At 45.1% G+C, this 24,965-nt stretch overlaps 9 protein-coding genes and 1 non-coding gene across 10 annotated transcripts; 6 read left to right on the top strand and 4 right to left on the bottom strand.

The window, feature by feature from the left end:
- Window positions 1–101: 101 nt before the first annotated feature.
- Window positions 102–1,678, bottom strand: L199_005879 (uncharacterized protein; the record flags this gene model as incomplete). Its single annotated transcript, XM_064891581.1, has 3 exons — window positions 102–986; window positions 1,058–1,084; window positions 1,190–1,678. The coding sequence occupies 3 exons, from the start codon at window positions 1,676–1,678 to the stop codon at window positions 102–104; spliced, it is 1,401 nt and encodes a 466-aa protein (XP_064747653.1).
- A 472-nt stretch (window positions 1,679–2,150) lies between these two features.
- Window positions 2,151–5,606, bottom strand: L199_005878 (uncharacterized protein; the record flags this gene model as incomplete). The annotated part of the gene is made up of 6 exons (XM_064891580.1): window positions 2,151–2,236; window positions 2,308–4,981; window positions 5,032–5,152; window positions 5,210–5,309; window positions 5,380–5,520; window positions 5,579–5,606. 6 exons carry the CDS (start codon window positions 5,604–5,606, stop codon window positions 2,151–2,153), a joined length of 3,150 nt encoding a protein of 1,049 aa, XP_064747652.1.
- Window positions 5,607–6,418: 812 nt separating this feature from the next.
- Window positions 6,419–8,692, top strand: L199_005877 (uncharacterized protein; the record flags this gene model as incomplete). The annotated part of the gene is made up of 9 exons (XM_064891579.1): window positions 6,419–6,718; window positions 7,078–7,203; window positions 7,261–7,440; window positions 7,496–7,586; window positions 7,711–7,853; window positions 7,931–7,990; window positions 8,140–8,205; window positions 8,491–8,559; window positions 8,612–8,692. The coding sequence occupies 9 exons, from the start codon at window positions 6,419–6,421 to the stop codon at window positions 8,690–8,692; spliced, it is 1,116 nt and encodes a 371-aa protein (XP_064747651.1).
- A 112-nt stretch (window positions 8,693–8,804) lies between these two features.
- On the bottom strand, window positions 8,805–10,695 carry L199_005876 (uncharacterized protein; the record flags this gene model as incomplete). The annotated part of the gene is made up of 8 exons (XM_064891578.1): window positions 8,805–8,949; window positions 9,024–9,240; window positions 9,312–9,430; window positions 9,493–9,706; window positions 9,774–9,932; window positions 10,009–10,216; window positions 10,285–10,418; window positions 10,485–10,695. The coding sequence occupies 8 exons, from the start codon at window positions 10,693–10,695 to the stop codon at window positions 8,805–8,807; spliced, it is 1,407 nt and encodes a 468-aa protein (XP_064747650.1).
- A 459-nt stretch (window positions 10,696–11,154) lies between these two features.
- On the top strand, window positions 11,155–15,501 carry L199_005875 (uncharacterized protein; the record flags this gene model as incomplete). The annotated part of the gene is made up of 6 exons (XM_064891577.1): window positions 11,155–12,392; window positions 12,461–12,868; window positions 12,943–13,220; window positions 13,288–13,625; window positions 13,715–13,873; window positions 13,966–15,501. The coding sequence occupies 6 exons, from the start codon at window positions 11,155–11,157 to the stop codon at window positions 15,499–15,501; spliced, it is 3,957 nt and encodes a 1,318-aa protein (XP_064747649.1).
- Window positions 15,502–15,812: 311 nt separating this feature from the next.
- Window positions 15,813–17,029, top strand: L199_005874 (uncharacterized protein; the record flags this gene model as incomplete). Its single annotated transcript, XM_064891576.1, has 6 exons — window positions 15,813–15,860; window positions 16,001–16,222; window positions 16,359–16,485; window positions 16,563–16,710; window positions 16,778–16,853; window positions 16,934–17,029. 6 exons carry the CDS (start codon window positions 15,813–15,815, stop codon window positions 17,027–17,029), a joined length of 717 nt encoding a protein of 238 aa, XP_064747648.1.
- Window positions 17,030–17,338: 309 nt separating this feature from the next.
- L199_005873 (uncharacterized protein) lies at window positions 17,339–20,319 on the bottom strand (the record flags this gene model as incomplete). The annotated part of the gene is made up of 12 exons (XM_064891575.1): window positions 17,339–17,366; window positions 17,426–17,697; window positions 17,786–18,000; window positions 18,074–18,228; window positions 18,302–18,511; window positions 18,592–18,673; window positions 18,755–19,044; window positions 19,109–19,309; window positions 19,391–19,511; window positions 19,582–20,087; window positions 20,145–20,161; window positions 20,227–20,319. 12 exons carry the CDS (start codon window positions 20,317–20,319, stop codon window positions 17,339–17,341), a joined length of 2,190 nt encoding a protein of 729 aa, XP_064747647.1.
- Window positions 20,320–20,779: 460 nt separating this feature from the next.
- On the top strand, window positions 20,780–22,370 carry L199_005872 (uncharacterized protein; the record flags this gene model as incomplete). The annotated part of the gene is made up of 4 exons (XM_064891574.1): window positions 20,780–21,038; window positions 21,114–21,324; window positions 21,388–21,820; window positions 21,876–22,370. 4 exons carry the CDS (start codon window positions 20,780–20,782, stop codon window positions 22,368–22,370), a joined length of 1,398 nt encoding a protein of 465 aa, XP_064747646.1.
- Window positions 22,371–22,720: 350 nt separating this feature from the next.
- On the top strand, window positions 22,721–22,835 carry L199_005871. Its single transcript, XR_010449968.1, has one exon. It is a non-coding gene; the product is annotated as a 5S ribosomal RNA (ribosomal RNA).
- Window positions 22,836–23,189: 354 nt separating this feature from the next.
- Window positions 23,190–24,933, top strand: L199_005870 (uncharacterized protein; the record flags this gene model as incomplete). Its single annotated transcript, XM_064891573.1, has 4 exons — window positions 23,190–24,315; window positions 24,404–24,471; window positions 24,537–24,571; window positions 24,636–24,933. 4 exons carry the CDS (start codon window positions 23,190–23,192, stop codon window positions 24,931–24,933), a joined length of 1,527 nt encoding a protein of 508 aa, XP_064747645.1.
- Between the last annotated feature and the right edge of the window lie 32 nt (window positions 24,934–24,965).

Here is a 24,965-nt window from a genome sequence, read left to right as displayed (position 1 = left end):
CATATTTTAGGAAACACTTCGATTGCATTGAGCAGCAATATTGTACGATACAGATAAATATACAAAAAATCCCTTGAAATTGATCTAACACGCAGTCCAGATCACCTTTCGAAAGTCCCATAATCACCGAGCTCCTCCTCCCCCTGGGTCCGGTTCTGCTCATTCCGATTATTGAACCATCTCCCAGGTGAACTCGGACTTAGACTACCCCAACTTGACGGAACAAACCTCGCACTTCTACTTCTCCTAATTAACGGTCCTACGATCGGTGAATTTTCCAATCCTGTCATGTTCATATTGATATTGAGACTTGTTGATCTACTTGGCAGAGTCATCAAGGGAGGTGGAAGATCTATGATTGATGACGAAGAGATTGAAGAGACGGATTGATCATCGTCGTCTTCATCATTCCCATCAATGTCATATACTTCTTGGTCTTCTAAGTGATCTAGGTTATCTAAGTTGATTATATTCTTGGTAGGGCTGCCATACGATAATCGATCTTCATCTGTATCGTACCCATCTTGCTCGTCGTCTTGTTCCTCTTCTTCTACATATAGTTGACCTTCTTCGTATTCATCTTCATGCGGATGTAATGACGACCTGTCCAAACTCCTCCTTCCTAGCCCATAGCCAGAGGACATCCCAACCTCAGTCGAAGAAGTGAATACATCTCCTTGGTCTGCTTCATATCTCATTCCCTGTTGATCTGATCCAACCGATTGAGATATGGCACTATCGTCTGCACCTCCATTGATGGTATTACCACGGCTACGTACACGAACAGATCTCAATGTCCCTCTTGAGACGTGTCTCCTATGCTGACTCTGTGGGTGGAAACGTACTGAACCGGGTGTATTTCTAGTCGAAGTTGATCGATATCTCATCGAAGAGGGTGTTTGTGCTAGGGGCAGTTTGTATGATAGATTTGCGGTAGTCGAAGATGGTGAGGGAGGGAAGAGACGAAGTAAGAGAAGGTATGATAGCTGTATTAGAACGAGATGTACATTAGAGATTGTTGATGCTGGGCAAGACACGTTAGAAGAGGTAGACTTACATATTCTATTATTGATAGGATACTTGTCTGAACGGTAAAATATGAAATATAAGCAATTATAGAATCGACAACAAGATCAAACTGAGCAATGTCACGAAGCAATGATATAGATACATGACTGTTAAAACTTACGAGAATCAAATACTTCCCATCTCCCCCCTCTTCCTTGTTACTGTCGTTTCCACCCCTCGTCATAAACCTCTTACATCCCTCCCATATCGAATAAATCAACGTGAGTCCACAGACTAACATCACCCAGCTTTTCTTGAACCTCCATCTCTTGGTGAATCCCACATATACCAGAGTGAATATCCTAATGAACGATATGAACCTAGTCGAGAATGACAGGCTTGAGAAGTGCTTATAGGTGTAAAAGGTATCTATAATGACTAAAAAGAGAAGTGGGTATGCTCGATTTAAGATGGTACGTCTGGATTCGTAAGGTTGAGAGGGAGGTAGCGAATCTGGGATGGAGATCGGTGTCGGATCGGTAGGAGGGGCGGTTGAGTTTGAGGTAGGAATGGAGATAAATGCTGGTCGAGAATGAGGTTGTGTTTCAGCTTGAGGATGAAGGTGCAATTGGCCGGTCAATGGTGTCGAGGTCGAGGTCGAAGGTATCATAGTGATGATAACGGTATGATCATTCTCGTTTCCCCCTTTTGTAGCCCACTACCATAGCTCGGTAAACCTCATCTCGTGTTATCTAAAGTAAGTATAAGATTGCAAGATGAGGGAGGAAAAGAGTGATGAGATGGATCGAATTGGCACGTTCCTCCATTCACCTGGTCCCGACCACGACGCGGATGATTTCATTATTTTCTTTGTCATCTAAATTATATACATCGTATCGTAATATGATATGGTATCAGAGAAACCTACATGGATGCAAACAAAGTTGAAGGAAAGCACATAATACTGGACTCAATGCACAAATGCGAAGAAGTAAGGAATGAATGAATGTAGGAAATAGGTAAGTCGGGTCGATTGTCCTTGTATGACGATGAAAATAATGAGAAAAGGTAAAATTGTCCTAGTGGCTGAAGACTAAAGGTATATATGTATACAATGTTGTCCTTGCGTTGTTACAACTTCCTCACCTCCATTGGGGTTTACTTCCCTCTCCTGCTGTAGCTGCTATACTTGGTCTTGGACCTCTAGGTAATCCAGATGTCGATGTAGCTACCCAACGCAAAATCAAAAGGCAAGTCAGCTCTATCCAACCTTACGACTGACTCAACTCCTCAACTCACGCAACATCGAGGATCTCGGTCCACCTATCCTCCTCGCTCCACTCGCTAGTATACTTGTATTCCCGCCTGACGAAGAAGAAGGTACGGGTAATCCTTTGAGTGATAACGACAAATCACCAGATCCAGAAGCAGAAGCAGAGTGAGGATGGAAAGATGATGAAGGTGGCAACATCGATAAACGTTGTTTGGGTCTATCATGTCTTGCAGGTCCGATCATCGATACTCTTCTGGAAGGTAAGCTAGATGATGTATTTCCCATAGACATGGACGAGTTGGAAGAGCTGGAATTCGGATTGGAAGCGAAAGACGATAATGGTATTTTCACATTAGCAAATACGGATGAATTCGAAGTCGGAAGATTACTTTTAGCTGCTGAAGCCGCAGTGGGTCTGAGGAGATTGGACATTGAGGTTGAATGCGATAAAGAACTCAATGGTCTAGATGATAATGGTACAGGTGCACTGTGTAATTCACCCAACGGTCCAGGTCGAGCAGGTCGAGCCGGAGGTCCCATCAAACCTGGACCTGAAGGTCGACCTAGACCTATCGGCGATTTCGTAGGTGATTCTTCGGCAATGGGTTCGATAGACTGTTGAGCTCCCATATTACGCATCATCCTCATTTGTTTCCATGCTGGGATTTCCGCTGTGTTTTCGCCTCCTGTTTCTGGTGGTATTGCTGAGGTAGGAGCTAGAGGAGGAGCAGGAGGATTACCTAATGGGCGGAGTGACGCTGGGATTAGTGGTGATGAGGATTTTGGTTGGACAGGCTTGACATCTTCCCAATCTGAAGAAGTTGACGAGTCGTTCCTGATTGATTCCTCGGCATTCGTTGAAGGACTTGGAAATACGGGACAATCAGGTGCGATAGACCTATCATCTATTTTCCCTTCTCCGGCTTCGTCCCTCCATCTCAGACCTTTCTTCTCACTAGGTGCAGAGCTAGAATTGCCAGATGAAGTTCCAAACAAACTTGGTCGAAGAGGCATGTTTTTCTTGGGCGAGATCTTCTTTAGGAATCTTTTGGGGGATGTCGATGCTCTGACTGAAGGTCGACGGGGTGAAGGAGCAGCTAACGAGACTGGTAACCTTGTAGGAGCTACTGATAAGGGAGCTGGGGATTCGCCGAATAAGGTAGATACACTCGTATCAACGGTATCCAACAATGAATGCAATCTCTTGACAATCGTGTCAGGGTCTGCTGAGCCGTCTGAGAGGGATGATACCTCATTATGAAGTAGAATCGAGAATCTTGATAGGAGCGAAGCAGATTTGGTGGCCAAATCAGCTTGTTGGGCGATATAATCTCTCAAACCTCTTTCCTTGGCGGCTGCCATACTTCTGGTGACGTGAGCTTGATGCTCCATGATTGCAATTTGATGTTCGTATTTTGCTTCTGAAAGATCCTTATCGAAGTTTCTCTCTTCAGCTTTCTTCAGTAAATTACTAAGAGTGATATGTTTTAAGGATTTATTCTGAATGCCAGATTGAATTTCCGAGTTGAACCTATATGATTGATCTTGTTGTTGGATCAATGATCTAATGTGATTCTTCTCCCTCTGCGCATCTTCGAGTGATCGACCAGACTGTATTTCCACCTCAATATCTGCCAATCTAGTTTCCAACGCTTCCACTTGAAGTACCGATCCGTTCCATAAAGCATCCATCTCCGTACCTTCAAGAATGACCGGTAACAGCTCATCCAGCTCCTTCTCCACTCTACCTAATTCTTCTGAGGCGTCTGTTCGAGCCTTGTTTAATCTACGTTGTTGCATTCCTGACGAGGCGTTATGTCCAGCTGCTAATTGTCCTTCAAGAGATTTGATCGTAGCTTCGAGCGTGACGATCTTCTGGATCCATTGAGCAGTTCGTAGTTCCACACCAGCAGTATTCCTTGATACCTTCGTAGACACTTTCTTGGCTTTATCAGCCCAAAGTAAAGTATTGTTGGTTTCCTCTATATCCTTCGAACTCGGTGAGATGCAATTGATCATCACCGTCCTACAATTACCACCTAGGGAGAATTTCAATAATCTAGTAAGTTTCGAATCCCTATATGGGACATGTTGACGTACACCCCTCACGGGTGGTTGACAAAGAGCTGAAATACATCCACTAAGAGCCAATAGAGATTTGTTGATGTTGGCACCTTCCTTCATACGTTGACCACGATTTACCGAGGCTTTTTCACTTCCTGCTAAATCGATAATTGACAATGTCGCAGAAGTGGAGCATTGAGTTACGGTCGACTTGATCACATCAACATCCGACCCTCTCTCATTCCTAACTACGTTGATCTGCAGTACCAAATGTGATCGTGAAGAAGTTGAATTTCGAGCTGTGAATGATGTACTCCTCCTTTCGTTTCCTAGCATGACTAAAGCCATAACTTCCTCCACTGATGTTGGTGTCTTGTTGGTAACATTGGCGACTTTCACTCTTTCTTTCTCATTTTCTAACAGTTTCAATCCACCAGGTGGACAAGCTGGATACTCATCACTCAAAAGATCTCTAATAGTTTCATTGTAAATCTCTACCATTGACATTTGGAAGTATGTATCGTATTGGAGCTTTGTATCTTCCACCAAATCGAACAGTTCCCTCATGGTACGAACGATTATACCAGGTTCTTCTTCTGTCCCGGATATAGTATGCGTTTTACCACAACCAGTTGCCTATGTACTGCATCAGCTCGTCATCCAATAAGAAGGCAGAAAGTGCTCACTCCGTATGCAAATACAGTAGCATTGTATCCATCCAGTACACCGGGTAAAAGTGGTTTAGCTGTCCTTTCGAAAACTTCTTCTTGACTTGCTTCCATGCTGAACACTTGATCGAAGATATACCTATTCTCACACTTATCAGCCGGTTGCCATGTGACTAGACCGCAAGCGATAGCTTACTTTCTATTCTTATATCGTCTTCCAGCCATAAAAGCTCCTCTCCTATTCTCACTAGGGTCTTGCGGTTTATCAAAATCTAATTCTCTACTATCGATGACCTCTGCATTGTATGTGTCCATCAGACCCTGTTCCCATTGACCAATCGATTCCAGAGGTAGGTATTAACTTACCCACTACGTTCCTCAATGCACCTGGAGCAGCAGGTCTGGTTGACGATGTACCTAAATTTCCATCTCCATAGAAAAACGGTTGGTTGGTAGGCTGTACTATGAATGGTAGTTCTTTGGTAGGATGCCATGGTCGGCATCGGACTAAATAGCAAGTAGGAGTCAGCTAAGCGTGGTAACTCATGTTGGAATAATACCTTACCCGCTATTTGGATTGCATTAGCATCCATAGCTGATGATTACCTGTTGATGTGATGAAAAAAAAAAACGATAGTATATGGTTGCTAGGTTGTATTCGAAGAGGAAGGCTTGTTGTTATAGCGCGGTCATAGATTGTTTACTCCGGGAATGGTCCACGATTCTCGGACCCTTGGTGCTCCTGCAGGTGTATCGATTACCACTGGGGTTGTGATGGTCGTATCTGTCTGTTCTGATGTATGCTATATGGAGTGAGTGTGGTTGAATGACTGTCATGAGAATCTGGGTATGTGTATGGATAGTTATCGTCAGTACATAGGTATGAGTTTGTTTTCATCATTCAACTTGTACATATATCAGATATCAGGGTTCGAATTGAGAAATCAAACGCGCGCATGATCTTACGTATACAGTAGCAAGGAGTGAGTCGATCGAATATCTTTGGAATGATTTCCCCCATTTTATCCCAGGCCTGTTTAGGTTGTGTCTATCCAGAATAACTTACATCCATATGAGTATGAAAAGGCAACCGAGAACTGGCTCTGATCACTCAGCATCACTTCAAATCACAGAGCAGCCATCAACAATGGGAAACTGTTGCTCACTTCGTCCACATCATCCGCATGGCTCATCCCATGGATCCCATCCTGCACTGATCCCGCTTCTTCCTACTGATCCTCGAGCTGCGACGCCAACTCGACACTTCGTCCTGCAGAAGTCATACCACGTTCATACATCGACAGGTGGCCCTGCGACCGATTTGACTTCTGCCGCCGAAAGGTCAGCCTTGACCGAAGCTCACGCACTTGCCAGAAGGATCTTTTTCCTTCCAGAGGTCGTCAAGATGTCTGCGGTCGCCCTTGCTGCGAAAACGGATTCGCAATTATATCGAGAAGTCATGGGTATCCCAGTCTGCACTAAAGAAGGGGATGATTACAGAGACCTGGATCCAATTGACCCTGCGCTGGCCACTGTCGACTCGGAGCTGTTGACCCTCATTGAACAGTTCAAGACGCATTGCGATTACAAAATTTACGTCGATCGATCGTACCCTCGTGCTACAGGTTCCGTTCAAAAGCCTAAATATGGATGTACATGGTATAATCCTGAGGGTAAAACGATAAAGATAGCATTACAGGGGCACGTGAGTTCTGTTTGATTACATGACGCGATTGTCGTTCTCTTTGATCACCCGCAAGATCGAGTCATCACAATATAGGAATGCTTCCTTCACTACGCAACATTTCCACTCCATACTCTTACCAACGATGATATGCCTTGGATGATCACATTATACCCTCATTCCATATCTTATTTCACCGTCTGCGCATGCCATGCATATTTGAGGCTATAACGATCCTGTTCGTGAAGTGCATTACTCGGTCGTCAATTTCTGTCCCCTTATCTGTGACCAGGAGCATTTGGCCCCTGCTCGCTATTTATACCATAGTTCACGATTGCTGCCTGTTTTACTGATCCTCACTCATTTTCGATATTGAATAGATGGTTACGGATCTAGGTGCGGCCTACTTGAGGAGAGAAGATCTTCCGGAAACCTGGAGCGCTCACGTATTCTATATGGCTGTTGTCATAATCCATGGACTTGCTCACGCCTTACGTTTCTTCACTGTGAGTTATGTGCTTGGTCAACATGGATCACCATACTGACGAGGTTTCCTCCTACAGGGACGTAATTTGCCGACCCCTCCAAAGATAAGCGGAGGCGTAACTACTCAAATACCCCATCCGAATAGTAGTTTACCTTACCTTCATGGTGAGGGTGGGGCTTATCTAGAACGCTTCTTATTTGGTGGTAAGATGAATGCGATCATGATGCCTGAAGATGATGAAGATCTGGCTTTTTCTGTAAGTATCTTGTCGATCGAGGTCCGGGTTTTACTAACGCTTATGTTTCTTCCAGGGGCAATATGCTGGTCTCATAGCATCGCCAGCGAACGACTCGACAGAGTCATGGTGGCTGTCCATGGATATGATTATGCAGATTGTCGAAGGTGAGTCGAGCAAACAGCACGATACGTGGGCCTACAGCAGCCAGGCATTGCTCGAACGCTCATTCAATTCTGTACTCCCTGCTGATGATCTTGAATTTCATCCACGGCTTTCTTCTACTGTCAGGTCAATCGGGCTGGGATCGTTGCATACCTCTCCGTAGAGATTTGTTCCATCAACCCACCATATGGGGCCCAATGCAGAACAAAGCCCGAGCCAATTCTTCCGAACAGGCCACCTTGCAGCCTGAGACTGAGGCTGAGCACGGTGTGAGTGGGTCGCCCCCCCCCCTTCTAGACTATCTGGTGAGAGTCATTGGTAGCGCTAAATTTCACTTCCCTGACAGTCAGTTGATTACTGGGAAGGACGAAAACGTCTCGATCTTAGCTGTGGCGGTGCCAAGATAGTGGGCGAGAGCATTTGATCGTCTGATCATCTGCTTCTGTAACATAGGATTTTGCAATGGGAATGGATGTATATACAATCATGAAGTACGGATTATTTCTCCTTCCTCGATCGGCAGCGCTTTGGGGACTGATCTGGTTGAATATTCAGATCGCTAAACCTGGGTTTCCAGACTCTTTGGTGTTGCCACGCAACAGGAAATTTCGACCAGGCATCGTGAGTATCTTTCGTATACTACGCATATCTTGCTGACTCATCCACTTTTATGTCCTTGAAGACGACTCGTTCTAAAATCTCCAAATTTCAAGATGTGTATGAAATTTCGTTATGCTATAATATATATCGTTGAAATTCGGGAAAGAAGTAATTCGAGAAAAAGTGGATTTGACTTTGTCCTCATCACGAGTTGGTTCATGTGCGTCTCGTCCTCGCCCGACAGGTCCGAGAACGATAGCACAGCTGACATTATCCGTTTTCATTCAACAGGTGGATTGGTAATAGGATCATTATTCCGTATGTGCAGATAAACAGAATTGGAATCATGCTAACGGAGGTGAAGGTGGAGTATGTGTGAGTATCCTTCTCATGACTATATAGTCGTAAGCTAATCTCAATTGGTCAGACCCACTGGCCAGGTCCTGCTACATTGTATTGGTGGATCAACAGGAAGATCAATTGGGATGATTGGGTGATCACCAATTAATCGTAAAAGAGTGAAATGTATCAATGGGTTATCCATCTATCCTTCTATGCACATACTATGATCTATTGCAATTCCATTGAGAGCTCCATGATCCCTCGTCAAATGCTTTATCTCATGGTACAGAAGTGTGCACTTCGGGTGGAGCATTCCGCTTAGGTTTCTCTTTTTTGCCTTCTTCACCTTGAACTTCATCTACACCATGATGATGGGCTGCTTTCTTGACGTGATCGCGCTTAACTAACATTCGAGTCCATGCTCTGTTCATTTATAAGTGGAATAAATTAGCTTCACCATTTATATTTATACTTGTCGCACGATGAAATCCACACACCTCTCATATTGTACAGCTGGACTAACCGCCGCACCCAATTCCAAAGCAGCTTTCAACGGGAAATCAATATCCCTCAATACTTCTCTAGCTAAGAATACCACATCCGCTTTTCCTTCTTCAATGATATCGTTGGCCTGCGCAGGTTCAGTGATGATACCAACAGCGCCAACGAGGATGTTAGATACGTTTTGCTTGATATGTTCGGCGAAAGGTAATTCTATACAAGTGAGTTAGTCGAAGTAAAAGATGAGTAAATTGGAAGATCTATTGTGTGATATGATGACTTACGATAAGAAGGTCCAACTTTGACTTTTCCTTTCAGGTCGTTACCACCTGAAGAAACGTCGATCAGGTCCACTCCTAGATCAGCGAGTTTCTGAGTCAAGTAGGTCGTTTGATCAATCCCCCTATATGTACACCATGATCAACCTAAGTACACTTTTACATAAAGCGATGGGACCAAACTCACCACCAAGCCCAATCACCATTTTTACCCTTCTCAGGTCCTAATTCTTCATCTAACCAATCGGTAGCTGATACTCTGTAAAAGAGGGGTTTTTCCCATTTCTCCCTCAAGAGCTGAGCGAGCTCAAGAGGTAATCTAATTCTATTGTCTAGCGAGCCACCATAGGAGTCGGTACGTTTGTTGGAAATAGGATCGACAAACTCGTGTAATAGGTATCCTACAATCATAAAAACAGAATTACATCAACATGAGTTCACGAAGTCTTAAAGCACTTATATACTTACCATGAGCACCGTGTATCTCAATGAAATCGAATCCGATCTTCTTACATCTCTCTGTAGCATCCGCATAGGCTTTCTTGAGGTTGTTGATGTACTCTGTAGTGATCTCGACGGGATTGGCATATTTGCCTGGGTTGAAGGAGATTGCGGAAGGAGCTTGAACTGAACGTACGATTGCACATCAATCAGTCAGTCATAAGGTCCCAGAGGTAGAAAGCACAAGGGGCGATTCACTCACCATTGTTGGGCCAACCTCCGTTCTCTTCACCTACTACATCCCCACCGTCGTATCCCTCATCCTCGATGGCCTGTCTCAAAGTCCATGGAGCGGGGTTGGACGCTTTTCGACCAGCATGGGCAAGTTGGATACCGATGATACCTCTTAGACCGTGAACGTAGTCTACAACTCGTTTGAGAGGTTCAATCTGAGAGTCTTCCCATATTCCCTGCACCCACAATGCGATTATTCAGCTGCATCCTACACATCAGGTGAGGTGGTTACGTAGATTCGCACCATGTCTTCAGGTGTGATTCTACCCTCGGGTACTACAGCAGTAGCCTCAACCATTATGCTTCCCCATCCTCTCATGGCCATCGAACCTAGATGGACGAAATGATGATCCGTAGCTTTTCCCTCGTCGGATGAATCTGCACGAATCGGATCAATGAGTATGTATCTACTTTACATAGTCAAGGCAGAACATGATGACTTACATTGACACATCGGGGCTACCCATGCTCTATTAGGAAACTCGACACCTCTGATAGTGAGAGGTTCGAACAACTTGGGAGGATCTTGATTCTGCTTGTATACATTGGGATCAAGTAACGATCCGACAGGTTGTAATTGATCAGGCAGATAGGTGGGGTATCCATCCACTTTCTTGGGTGGGTATGGAAAGATGGGTTGAGATAATTTGGTCATTTTGATTCGGTTTTCACTTCAGTGCGATTAACGATTGTGTGAGATGGTAGAGACGGCAAGACAAGGGAGGAGAACCTTGAATGCGAGGAGGTTTATATACAGTTTCGTGTCTGATTTTTTCCTTTGCTTAATAATCTCGTCACCACCTATGAATAGAATCACAGTACCCCATCTCACCCTCCACTTGTCCGTCCATTTATCAGTTTAGCCTTCTACCGATATCAACAGGTGTCATCATTTCGTCATTCACCGTGATTTGCGGAGGTGCCCGAGTATCCCGGTACCACCGTGGGAAGGCTGACCGTGTTTCACTGGAGAGTACTCGTAATGTTCTCAAACCTTGAGATGGGCGTTGTTGACATCGATTATCACCAATCAATCAATTACAGTAGTCAATTACGATATCTTACATCTAATCTCAATATCTTGATATCTTCAACCTATTCCACGACATGTGAAATGTCACAACGTAATCAAAATGGTGCAACACCACCTCCCCCCTCGACGTCATCTACTTTTCCACTATCCTCTCCCTCATTCTGGACAGAAGCGGCCGCGGTAGTCTTGCCCTCCCCTCCCCTATTTAAGAGAGTCCGAGAGGATCTCAGCTCACCTCAATCGGATTATACAGTATTTCCAGAGATAGACCAAGAGCCACAACCAGAAGTCAAGAGAAGTCGATATGATTCACCATCCACTTCAACCACCTTATCGTATTTACCCAAACGGAGTGATTTCTTAGATTTGGATTTAGACGATCCTCATTCATATCTGGCCAATCCCGAATATGCCCCCAACAAATTCGGTGACATAGGAGATTATATGAGAAAGAAGGAGATCAAAGTACAAACGCAGAATCGTGATATAGCTCTTGCATCAGCCATCGAAGGTCTTCCTCAGATCTTCTCAGGTCTATCATTCTATATCAATGGAAATACCACTCCGCCGATGGAAGAATTGCGCAAAATGATCTTACAACGTGGTGGAGAGGTAAGACCAGTATTGAGGAATAAGGGGATGGTCAAGTTCATTATAGCACCGATGTTGACTCAAAGCAAATTCAAGCAGTTCCAGAATTACAAGGTAGTAAGGGAAGGATGGATAACGGAGAGTTGTAAGATGGGTAAATTGCTGGATTGGAGGAATTGGAAGTTACAGATCATGGGTGGGTGGGAACAGAGTAGTAGGAAAGGCTTAGAAGGGTTCTTGAAGGGTCAACAGACACCTACGCAGCTGGCGAAGCAGGAAGAGGACGAGGAGGAAATAGAGGAAGTGGAATTGGATAGATTGAAAGGTACCATACCTAAAGCAGCGTCGTCGAAAGCGTCCGAAGACACTTGCAAGCTTGGGCAGATTCCAAAGGAAGAGGAACTGAAAGTCAAAGTACCTGGTCCGATCAGATTGCCAACATCGACCCAATCTCTTCTCGCTTCTCATCCATATCGGACATCTGCCATACCTATCAGCCCTCAAAGAGCTCCTCGTGGGCCCACCTCTCCAGTGAAACAAGGATCACCTTCTCTTGCTCCCATACCACCAAAAATTCAGAAACCAGAAGGAACCTGGGAATACTACTACTCGAAAGAATCGAACGAGCATGCCGCTCAAGCTTTGAAGAACGATCAATGGCGTATAAAGAATACGGCTGAAAGGGGTAATGAAGGTGGTTTTATCGATGGATACTATCAGAATTCTAGGTGAGCTTTTCGCTTTTATCTCCTGAGATCCACTCATCCAAGTAAACAAGCTGATTTGGTGTATTTAGGTTACATCATCTGGCAACATGGAAATCCGAATTGAAAGTTTTAGTAGCGGATGCGCAAACACGTTCAGACGAATTATCATTATCTGCTCCTTCGTCCAACACGATATCTCCTTTCTCCTTGGCAAATTCAGCGTTACCATCTACCAGGAATATCGATCCAGCTGGGAGTGGGGAAAGAGTGATTTTCCATGTTGATTTCGATTGTTTTTTCGTTTCTTGTGGATTAGCTACTCGACCTCACCTGAAAGGTAAACCCACAGTTGTGTGTCATTCTCAAGCGGGAAAGAACGTAGTCAGTACGTCGGAGATTGCTAGTTGCTCTTATGAGGCTAGAGCGAAGGGTGTCAAGAATGGTATGAGTCTTGGAAGAGCTAGGACTTTGGTTGGGGAAGATTTGCAGACTATACCGTAAGTCCATTAGCTGTGTTGGCATTGACTATTATCTGGTCAGATCATAACAGCTGATCCTTGAATGGTATCAGGTACGAATTCGATACGTACAAGAAATACTCATTGGCATTTTATACAGTATTGATGGGTTATGCGGATGAACTTCAAGCTGTGTCGGTGGACGAGGCGTTGATCGATGTGACCAGTGCTGTAAATGCTAGGGCTATGGCTCCTGAAGAGGCATTGGCCAATGATCACGTGGATTCCTTCGAGGAGAATACAGCGAATACAAGCAAAGCTCGAGATCCGGCGATGGAAGTTGCTGAGAAGATCAGAGTTGAGGTACGAAAGCTTACAGATGGGTGCGAAGGTGAGCTTGCATCTCCGTCACCTCGATGAAGACAGAAGGAAGCTCATATCACGATTTTGACGAGTAGTCTCCATCGGTATATCACACAATATCCTCCTTGCCAAGTTAGCCACACGATCCGCAAAACCAGCAGGCGTAGCCCACCTCTTACATCCGGACATACCCAAATTCCTGGCACCTCTGGATGTAGAAGATTTTCCTTCTATTGGACATTCGATCAAATCCAAAATAGAGGAGAAATTTGGCACCACCAATGTGGAGGGATTATTGGGTGTGAATAAACTGTCGTTTCAGCGTGTGCTCGGACCAAAGACCGGTGAGATGCTGTATGGATATCTGAGAGGTATAGATGAGAGGAAGTTAGAACCTGATAAAATCAGGAAGAGCATTAGTGCTGAGATGAATGTGAGTGAAACCGATCGCATTCGTGGCTTCTCTTCTTTCTTCCTTCTACACCTATCAGTGACTAGATACTGATCCTGTTCTGCCTGTAGTACGGAATACGATTCCAAAATCATGATCAAGCTGAAATCTGCATCAACGATCTAGCTTTGGAAGTTGCAAAAAGAATGAAAAATGTCGGTGTGAAGGGGAGACAAATCACTCTGAAATTGATGAAAAGACATCCTGATGCCCCTATCGAACCGCCCAAAGTGAGTGTTCTTCTTCTATATCCAGATCGTCCGACCCTTTCGCGATATATAAATGGCGACGGCTAACGGTACTGATGTTTCGAAACTTGCAGTTCCTTGGACACGGGTGGTGCGAGACTTTCAATCGATCTTCTTCGATATCAGGACCCCGTAATAATCCCACCGATGACCCCGAGGTACTTGCAAGGGAAAGTGTCAAATTGCTCAAAGCACTCAATTTAGATCCGGTGGAATTGCGAGGTGTGGGTATACAGGTGACCAAACTTGATACGGAGGATAAAGACAAGGCCAAAGAAAGAGAGGTCGGTCAAGGGGTTTTGAGCTTCCGGCCGAAACGACCTCAGACAGTCATTCAAGCGCAAGAGATCCTACCCCCACCTGTGGAAAGCAATGAACCGCCCGAACCCGAGATTCCGGATTCCGCACAGGCAAATGAGCGGCAGTCACATTCCCAATCTCCAAGCCGCTCACCTGAAGTCGAGGTATCTATAGATAGATCACCTACACCTCAGCCAGAAGCCGGTCCTTCGCGTCTGCCCGCTACCGAAGCAGAAGAAGGGATCGATCCTTCCTTCCTTGCCGCTCTACCTCCTTCACTTCAGGAAGAGGTCAAATGCGATTACGCCCAAGCAAAGGCTCAAAATCGATCATCTCGCGCAGACTCTGAGAGGCCAACTTCCGGTGTACATGTCGAAGAAACCGCTACTCGAGCCACCACAGTTTCACCTGTGAAGAAACAACATTCCGCAGCTCACATCACCCGACAACTACGACCAAAGTTGAAAACTCAATTAAAGGCTAATCAATTAGCTAACAGACCATTGTTTAGCGCATGGAATAAAGCTCAGGCGAAAGATGATGGTTATGTGTATGAGCAGGAAATAGTAGATTTGACTTCATCGGATCCGCTACCTGTTGAACTTCAGGATGAGGAAATTGGAGGGTATAAGTTGAGTGAATTGATGGAATTGGGTATAGATAAGGAGGTATTCGAAGCTCTACCTGAGGATATGAGGAAAGAAGTGATTGATGAAGAAAGGCGTAAAGCCGGTCGGCGGAAGATCCTAACCAGACCGGGAAACGGTAGATTAACTTCCAAATCAATGTCTGTCTCACCTTCCAAAGCTGCCACCGGTGCCGGGGTAGGTAGCAGAAGTACATCTATACCTCCGAATGGAAAATCGAAAGGGTCAGATCCGCCAGCGATCAGTATATCCAAACCTCCTAAACCTGCTTTATTCAAATCGACCGAGATTGAAGATATCTTGGGTGTGATTGAGAAATGGATCGAATCGAGGAATGGGTCCAGTCCCGCTCAGAGGGATATAGATAAAGTGAAGAATTGGTTGATCAAGACTATGAGTACGTCAGGGGTGATAGGAGGGGTTGAAAGGTGTATAGAAGTCATAAGGTATATGAGGATAGTATTGAGGGAGAAATACCCTCTACAGGAAGATATGATCGTGAAGCATAAGGATATCATCCTGGAGGAAGAGCAGCAGGAAGAGGGAGAAGGGGATGAAGATGAGAATCGCGTAGGCAGATGTTGGTGGATTGTCTGGAAAGATTACACTGACGAGCTTCAAGAGAGGGCGAAGAAGTTGTTTGGGGCGGAATTGAAGATATAACTCATCTATCCTTTGGACAATTCTGTTTATATACATGTTGTATCTGTTCATCTTGCCCCGGAAGTACTGTGTGAGAATTAGATACTGGTTGTTGTACTGTAGATGCATAGTATCAAGTCAAAACAATGGTTACTTTCCGTCGGAACTTGTCTTTCGAGGAACGATGACGATGTCGTGAACAGCTGCAACATCCACAAGCAACGACAACAACGACAACAACGATGTGATCGTTTTCAAAACTCCTCTCTCTACTCGGTTGATCAATCTCACTCAATAATACAGACCAGGCCATAGCCATATATCGTACGACAATGTCTTCTTCCTCCAGCAAATGGGTCCCCTTGGAAGCATCTCCAGATGTAAGTCCTGTTTTACGTGTCATCCGAACTCGTTTTTCGTTTGATCGGCTTCACTCAAGCGACTAGCCATGAGCTATGATCTTCCAAAACCACATAGGCATCAGCTGAAGGAAAGTACTCTAATCCCTCTGTTGATGTAGGTATTCAACGCCTGGTCGACCCCCCTGGGCCTTCCATCCTCTTTGACATTTCAAGATCTCTTTTCTCTCGATTCCGAATTCCTCCAATTCATACCTCACCCCCATCGAGCGGTTTTACTTTTATTCCCATCAAGGGGGAAGCTACACGATGAACGTGAGAGGGAAGAGAAGGATGGCGAGGGTGTATGGAAGGGCGAGGGTGTATGGTGGATTAAACAAACTGTGAGTCCCATATCACCCTTCAAGCTGTTCACCATCGAGATTCGATAGTCACCCCATTAGCTCTATCTTCTACACACATCTAATAATGGAAAGGAATTACTAATTCTCATAGCTCGATGGTTGTTGATTCGGACAGATTCCAAACGCCTGCGGCTCAATAGGTCTTCTCCACGCCCTACTGAACTTGCCTCCAAAAGGACCGGACGCTTTGAATCCAGATAGTCAATTGATGAAATTCAAGTCTGCTTCTTTACCTTTATCGGGTAGGTTCACCTCTCTCACTTTAACATAACTCGTCACTCACTGATGTACTTCAACTGAACTCGTGTTATGCCTGTAGCTTTGGATCGAGCGAAGTTGCTCGATGAATCGGATTTCTTCACCCAGGCTCATACCACTGCTTCTCAATCTGGACAATCGTCTATTCCTGATGATCTTGATGTCGATACGCATTTTATCACTTTTATAGAAGCTGTCAATGAGAAGGGGTAAGTATGTTCTCCCACGATTTCATGCACGTACACTGAGGATTGATCAGCTGACTATATGGTACAGCGAAAAGAGGATTGTGGAGCTTGATGGAGGTAGGAATGGGCCATTCGATAGAGGACATAGTGAGAGCTTCTTAGAGGTGAGTTCACATCTCACAGATATATATATATATCCTATGGTCTGTGATATATGGGGCAGAACTGAGACACTCGGATATAGGACGTCGCCAAAGTAGTTCAAGAAAAATACTTCGATAGAGCAGAAGGTGATACGAGTTTCAATATGATTGTACTTGCTGGTCAGCCAGAGGATTAGGGATCGTTGTTGTAGATACTATCGAGGTTAATATAACGAGTCTGATCATGGTAAGAAGGATATCGAGTTTATGAATAAGGCAAAGAACAGTGAATGATACTGGGGTGAACTAGCCAGATTGTATATGGGAAAATACGTTATACGAGTATACGGTACTGTATGCGTTATACCAATATGCATCATGTAAAGTAGTACAACCATTAAATTAGACATTCCCTTGAACCATCAGGAGTATACAACGCCCTACATAATACATGTTTATAGAGCAGGACGAAGCACCGGTCCACATTCCGAAATTGTATCGCTCAACTACATATCTCGAAGGAACGACGTCCAGCTGCATAAATGATTTCATCAGCACACATTCCGTTCCATGCAACTGACGAGAATACATACTCCGTATCCCACCAATTCTGTTCGGCATTCGGCAAGAGAGTCATCATATTGCTTTGATCCCCTGTCATCATATTTGAATCGGCTTGGGCGTCAACTTGTGGTTGTTGAGTATCCAAGTATGAGTTGATATTTGTACTGGTTATGGCACTCGTGTTCGGGTTCACATTCATATTCGTTTCCAGTAATTTCATCTCGGCAGCTTTTGATTGTACGTTAATGGATTGAAGGAGATCTTCTATATTTTCCAAATTTTCAGGTGCATTATCAATTACCTATATCATTTGATATAGTATCCATCAGTGTCCGCCTTTTATAGATGATTTGAATATGGTCTCGAGAAGAGATGAAGTAGTAACTCACTTTAATCATTTCATTAGCTATACAAACTCCCTTGGCAGCTATACGCGTATGAAGTTGGAAACCAGAATTCAAAGACCTCATGAACGCTTCTGAAGATTCTACTAATTCGATCCTCATTTGAGCCGAAGATGATCGGTCATGTAGTGCATGGAGCAGGAGGATAGGTAATGCCGTAATGTGATGTTGAAACATGAAGACAGCACTTTTCACAATGGCTATATACACATAATCCACACATTACATCAGCATATCTGTAAGTCGCCAGCACGAAAGGATGATGTGACTCACAACGGTCTGAACTATCATTTAGTAATCTCCTATGAGTCTTGGCAATTTGTCGCGCCCCATTTACCACTGTAATCCTGGAATATTCGAATTGGGTATCTCGATATCCACGGAGGAAGAACGGTCGATGTAATCGCAAGAAACGTTGCTGGTAGGAACTGAAAATAGCAGATACGGCAAATCAGTGTACTGTACTCAATAACAAATGAAGGTAATCTCATGGAGACTTACCTATATGTAAGAGCGAACGCATCCGATTCATGTTGATTCAAATCACCATCCGCTTTCAAAGCCAAGAAATCGGTAAATGCATCTCGGAGCATTTGGTTCCTTTCCATCACTGCTGAGTAAGGTGTCTCATCAAGGTTTTCCAGGAGGACTACGATCTTGCGCCATTCTTGGGAGATGAGATTTTGATGTAATGTCCATATGAAGGGAGTTCTGTCGATAGATTGGAATAGGTCAATAGCGGTGTCAGATCACAATCATATTTTGAGACCAGTTCATCGTACCGAACTTACTTTTCAGATCGTGGGCAAGGTTGACCTTCTGAGAGAATTGCCTGATCGGTGTAGTTAGAAGGCGAGGGGGTCAAGATTGATTCTACAGTCAACAAATCGTCAGAAAGTTGATTGACTATCCACTGTACTGTGCGGTATAGTATGTGGGGTACATTTCACTTACCGTCAGGAAAGGCATAAGGTAACAATTTCCTCGATACGTCGGTCGAATTGATGATAGAGTACGTATCGAACAGTAACAAGTCGTGGAAGACTCGTCGAATCATTTGTATACTGTATATAGGTCTGGAAGGTGGTAGAGCTGGATCTTGCAATTTGGCTATATCCTCTATCTTTGGGTCTAGGTGTAAGTCCAACCCTTTGCAGATCCCTACGGCGATGTCGAACCATAGACAACAGGACCAATCGGATGGTGGACCGTATAATGGTCCGGTATGATAACATCCTTGCATACTACCGCACTGTGTGAGCTCATTCCAATCCGGACCGCTCGCACTGCTGGAAGAGATCAGCTCACTTGAGATATATCGGTACGAGTAACGTCTGCAGGATCCTCAATTGGGGTTTGAACAACCACCCTGAGCAGTTGAAAGCCATTTCCAAAGCATCATATAGCCCTATGGCAAGATTTATCAGACCAGATTTGGTCAATCCCAAGTTGATCATCGCTTCGGATCGAAGAAGCTGTTCGTTTTTGGTAAGATAATGGCAGGTCACCCTATATGCGATAATCAATCAGTTGATGCAGGAACCATGCCATCCATACCTATTAGCTGAGACTGTGGAAGAGAAAGCTCACCACAGAATGCAAACCAGCTGAGCTAACCAAGCTGGATCCACAGAAAAATGCAAATTGAGTGATGTGAGGGATATGAATTGTGTCATTTCGTTTCGAAAGACGCCTTCCACGATATGCAGACCTATATGCAGTATTTTCATCACCAATCAGCGTTATGACGATAGGAGCAAGTACGCGTACGGGGCACAGACCTAGAAATTGCATTTTCGAGAAATAATGATTCGTCATAAACTCCATTTGACGTTCGTTTGGTAAAGTATCGAGAATCAACTGCATCTCTCTATGCCATCTGGCCGATCTCGCCTGGGTAGTAGTAAGTATGATATTCGGGAATGTATCTGATCTGACCGCTGGGTATATAGGGTTCATATCTTCTTGGAATGTCGGTGAAGGCGCATAGTTAGTTTTGCTCCTTGATGCTACCAGCACGCTGTGGGCTCTTTCCTGTGTCGCTGCTCCTCCTTCTCCCCCCATACGTCGCCTACTGGTGATTGAAGGTGAGGTTAATGGTCTTGGAGAAGATAATAGAGCATTTTCAATCCTTTCTAATCGATCTTGTATTGCCTTGTACTCGTGATTCGACAGATTGTGAGAGCTGGGTTCATATCCCTCTTCGTAATGGCACGAATCACTTTCACCCCTTGTAGTGCACGATGAACAAGGGTAGCATTTATCACATTTCGTCTTCCTTCGCTTGCTGGACAGTAACATAAGCAAATCATCTGCAGGACAGGATGTTTTATATCTCACTTACCAATTCAGACATGTGAGCTGGATTAAGAGTTGTCAATGAGCGTCAGTAATTTTTTCAGCTTGTGCCAGTCCGCTACACTCACTTTCGCCCGAGGCCGTTTGATCTTTCTCCTATCCTCTTCATCTTCTCCCTCCCTAGTACGCACGGTGGTTCGGTCATGCGATGGCATGTACATTTTGTCTTACGTTGAAGCCCAAAATCGAAGTCGGTGAGTTATGAGGTATACCAATTGATCATGAATTAAAGGCGAGACTTGGCCTAGTAGTGAAAGTCAAATCATTTCGGGTCCGTCGGCCTCAATCCTATGTCTGAGTTTCCCGATGCACGTAAATCTGTATGTATCAGGCGCAGGTGCTAAGGTGCTAAGGTGCAAGGTGATATATGAGAACAGAACAGCTACCTTCAACTTCGGTCACATTTGGTGGAGGTGTGTTGGTAACGGGCTGAAACGAGGATTGACCCGCGGGTCAGTCCGTCATGCCTTACCGGACCAGTGCGGTGGCAATTGCGCCTGGGTATAAGTTGATACATATATGAACGAGAATATCGATGGTAAAGGGTGGATACCCATGAATTTCACAGACAGTTACTCATCTTACTTCAGTACAAGAACGTAGGAAAACAGAAATCATACGATGGTACCCATAGAAAAGCAGCTCGACAGCAACGGAGAAAGTGGCAGACTCGAACCCGAAACCCAATCGTCAACCGACACCACCTCCAACCCACACTCCTATCCTACATCAGCTACAGCTATGAGTCACTCACAAGCGGTGGACGATAGCCAAGAAGCACCTTCAGACATCGAAAAAGCTCCTACCGCAAACGGACCGCCGGCTGTCCCCGATGGCGGTTTGAGAGCCTGGTTATGCGTACTTGGCGCATGGTTGACCAGTGAGTTGTACTGCTGAAGCCCCTTTCGTACGAACATCTCTCTCCTTCCATGCTAAAAATCTATTTTCACTGTAGTGTTCGCAACCTTTGGATATGCCAACTCTTTTGGTGTTTTCCAATCCTACTACATCATCAAATACCCTTCGGTCTCTCCATCCGACATTTCATGGGTTGGCTCAGTCCAGCTTTTCTTCCAATTTGCTTTCGGAGCAATCACAGGACCGTTATACGATAAAGGCTATTTCTACCATCTGATGTATTCGGGTTCAGTTTTATATATCATTTGGTAAGTCCCCGTTCATCCTCATCCAGGCTGCTATAACGCCATGTTGACCCGGTAGGAATATAGCATCTTCATGACTTCGCTTTGCAAGGAATTCTGGGAAACCTTCTTATCCCAAGGGCTCGGTTTAGGTATGGGAATAGGTATCATTCTCTTACCTTCTTTCTCGATCATGTCCCAGTATTTCAACAAGAAACGAGCCTTGGCGATGGGAATAGCAGTGACGGGTTCGTCGGCTGGTGCGATCGTCTTGCCAATCATGTTAAATCGCCTGATAATTTCCCACGGTTTCGAACATGCCGTTCAATATACTGGATATCTATTGATGGGTTGCTTGATCTTTGCCAATCTATGTTTGAAACCTCGATTACCCCCTAAATCCCATCCTACGGTCAAACCCTCACCAAAAGTGATATTCGCAGATCTACCGTATTGTCTCGTAGTGGCGGGCTTCTTCTTTGTCACATGGGGTCAATTCTTCCCGATCTATTATCTACAAGTAAGTGATAGTTTAAAAGTTCAGGACTCTGTTGATAAAAATCGATTTGAATCAGGTATATGGTGAAGATCATGGATTGCCCGAGAACCTCACGCAATACACCCTAGCGATCCTCAACGCAGCATCAGTCTTCGGACGGATCATTCCGAATCATCTCGCCGATAGATTCGGCTCACTTAACATGATTACCATCTGCTCATTTCTGACTGGTGGCATGGTATTCACGATATTCGGTGCAGGGTCGGTCGGAGGCTTAATCGCCGTGGCGCTACTCTATGGGTTCTTCTCCGGAGCATATGTCTCATTGATGGTACCTGCTCTGTTGGCTTTCGCGAAAAGTCCAAGTGAAATTGGAAGTAGGACAGGCTTGGGGATGGTGATTTTCTCCCTAACCGCATTGACGGGTACCCCCATCCATGGAGCACTCCTCGATAAATACGGGTTTTACGCGCCGACCATCTGGGCAGGAGTTGTGTGTTTGACCGGTTCGGCCTTGATGGGGGTAGGAACAAAGTTGCAGAGGAAAAGAAAAGGGACTTGGAAAGTGTAGTGGATGATAACTAATTAGGTAGCTGTCTGCTTCGTTCAGATCCATCATTTGATCTCTTGTCGAACTGCATGTAGAGGAGCTAGAGGTACCTATCATTAGCTTAGTAACCGGTTTGACGTATATACGATATGATGCAAAAGAGCATATACGATGGTTCACCTGATCAAACTACATAAGGCGATGATGTCAGCACTGCCCAGGCAGTCTGGGGAGCTTTCTCATAGCGGCTGACCGCTCGGTAGCTCACAGTCGCCCTCGATGTAGAAAAAATCTGGGGCAAAGGTCCGTGCGCAGTCAATTTTGTGCTGCCGTAGAGTATATAAGGACAACAACAAGGGAAGTATTTCATCTACGGCCATAGAACCCAAAAAGCACCGCATCCCGTCCGCTCTGCGAAGTTAACTTGGGTATCGCTCGGTTAGTACCAAGGTGGGGGACCACTTGGGAATCCCGGGTGCTGTAGTTTTTGTTTTTACATTCAGTTTTTGAAAAGAAGTCAAAGAATATATCGATATCTTTCGATAAAATCGTCGAAAATCGCTTTTTTACGAAGGTGATCTGCGTTGCCAAGCTGAATGATGGGGTCGATGGCGTTAGTGTGTTTTTGTTGTGTGTCAAGGAGGTGTGTGCGTTTGATGGTAACTGATGATGAGATGGAGCTATTTGATCGGTGTGCTCCGAAGGGATGACTCAATAACCGACGCGTTGTCCTTGTCCACTTCACACGCTTGGATCTCACTTCTCATCACCACTGAGACATCCATCTAGACATTCAATCGAAACGTCTCTGCCATCCAGTCACACAGGCTGCACTCCAACATGGCATCTCTCTTCGCCCTGCTCGCTGTCCTAGGGTCAGCCTCAGCCAGCGTCGTCCCCTCTTCATCCACCCTCAACACCCTCCTCGTATCTTCAACTTCTCCCTCATCCCAACTCACACAATGCCTCAAGTCCTCATACTACGGTACATACGGCGGTCAAGCATCAACACAAGAGCACATCTACCTTCCATCCGAAGACTGCTTGCTTGGTGAATCAGCTTTAGATGGGCTCAGTGCAGGCTCTCTGATCCCATTGAATTTCGATATATCAGATGAAGCGGGTAGGATCGTATGGGTCGGACAAGCTGGTGTAGATCCTGAATCACTTCCCAGTGACTCCTCAGTGGATGCATGGAGCATTATATCCAGCACATCGAGAGAATTCGCTCTTCTTTCGTCGCCTGACTCAAATCAACAAGTCCTATCGTCTAAGAAATCCCAAGTCAGCTCGGAACCTATCAGGCTCTTACATCAATCACCGACCTCGCTACTCCTCCACGTGCCTCGTTCATACCTACCAATGATCGACACCTTCCTTCCCTCTCATCTTGTGCCCGTCGCACTACCCTCTAAACCCTTACCAGCTCTTGCAAACGGCTGGGACCCGGTTCCTTCCCAATTCGCGAGACACTTGGCAAACGTAACGAAACATCTGAGATTCTCCCCCGAGATCGATAAGATTGTCTCAGAAGGTATAGAGCTCAATCAAATTAGAAGAGATGTAAGGTGGCTTACAGGGGAAGCTCCGAGTGGAATCGTTTCTAGACATAGTTTCACCCCTGGTGCTGTGAAAGCTGCTCATTGGATCAAAGACAAAGTAGAAGCTACGGGAGCGAATTGTACCCTGCACACGTTCATCGAGGGATACTCACCGAATGTCATCTGTCATTATCCCTCATCCCTCAACTCGACTGAACATGTCATACTTTCCGCGCATTACGATTCGAGAGGATCGTTCGGATCGACTCGCGCTCCAGGAGGGGATGATGATGGATCTGGAACGGGCCATCTGCTTGGTGTGGCCCACGCTATAGGTACACAAGGTGTCAAGTTCAAGAAACAGGTCGTACTAGCTTTCTTTGCTGGTGAAGAGCAAGGTTTATTGGGTAGTCATGCTTATGCTGGTGAGTTCATACACCTCAATCTGAACAACAGTCAACTCGACTATATTGTAATTGCGATTGATGTATGGCTGATATCGGTCATCGTTAGAGCACCTACATGAAAAGAACACCACCATATTACTTCAAGTGCAAGCTGACATGTTGGCTTACCACGCTGTGGGTGATTCCGTAATCTTGATCAAGTGTCATCTACGACGACTGACGCATGTGCTTGTACCCAGCCTGGAGAACCCCTACAAATTGGACTACCAGAATCGTGAGTTCGCGCGACTTTCTATTCCAGCCAAAAGTTCATTTTCGCCAATCCATCATTACCACAGGATCCACCTCCCGGAAGCCTCCCACTTGATAGGTAACCTATCTCAGATCTATTCTCCTGAATTGGTGGTAGGCAAGACAGCAGCCTGTTGCTCAGACCATCAATCGTTCATATCGTATGGTTTCCCCGCTACTCAAGTGTTCGAAAGGAACGGTTGGATCGCCGATCCCTACTACCACAATTCGGGTGATCTCTCTCAAAGGGATAATTACGATTTTGAACAGGTCGTGTCGATCGCTAAAGTCACTTTGGCGGGATTGTTGACTATTGCGGGATACAATTTGGAGGAAGGTGTATAATGTGTCTTGCCCGTGTAGCAAGCAAATAGAAC

Source organism: Kwoniella botswanensis, chromosome 1 (genome assembly GCF_036426115.1).
Source record: "Kwoniella botswanensis chromosome 1, complete sequence".
In the NCBI taxonomy this organism is placed as follows: domain Eukaryota; kingdom Fungi; phylum Basidiomycota; class Tremellomycetes; order Tremellales; family Cryptococcaceae; genus Kwoniella; species Kwoniella botswanensis.
Note: the sequence above shows the minus strand (reverse complement) of the source record. Positions and strands in the feature narration are given on the sequence as shown.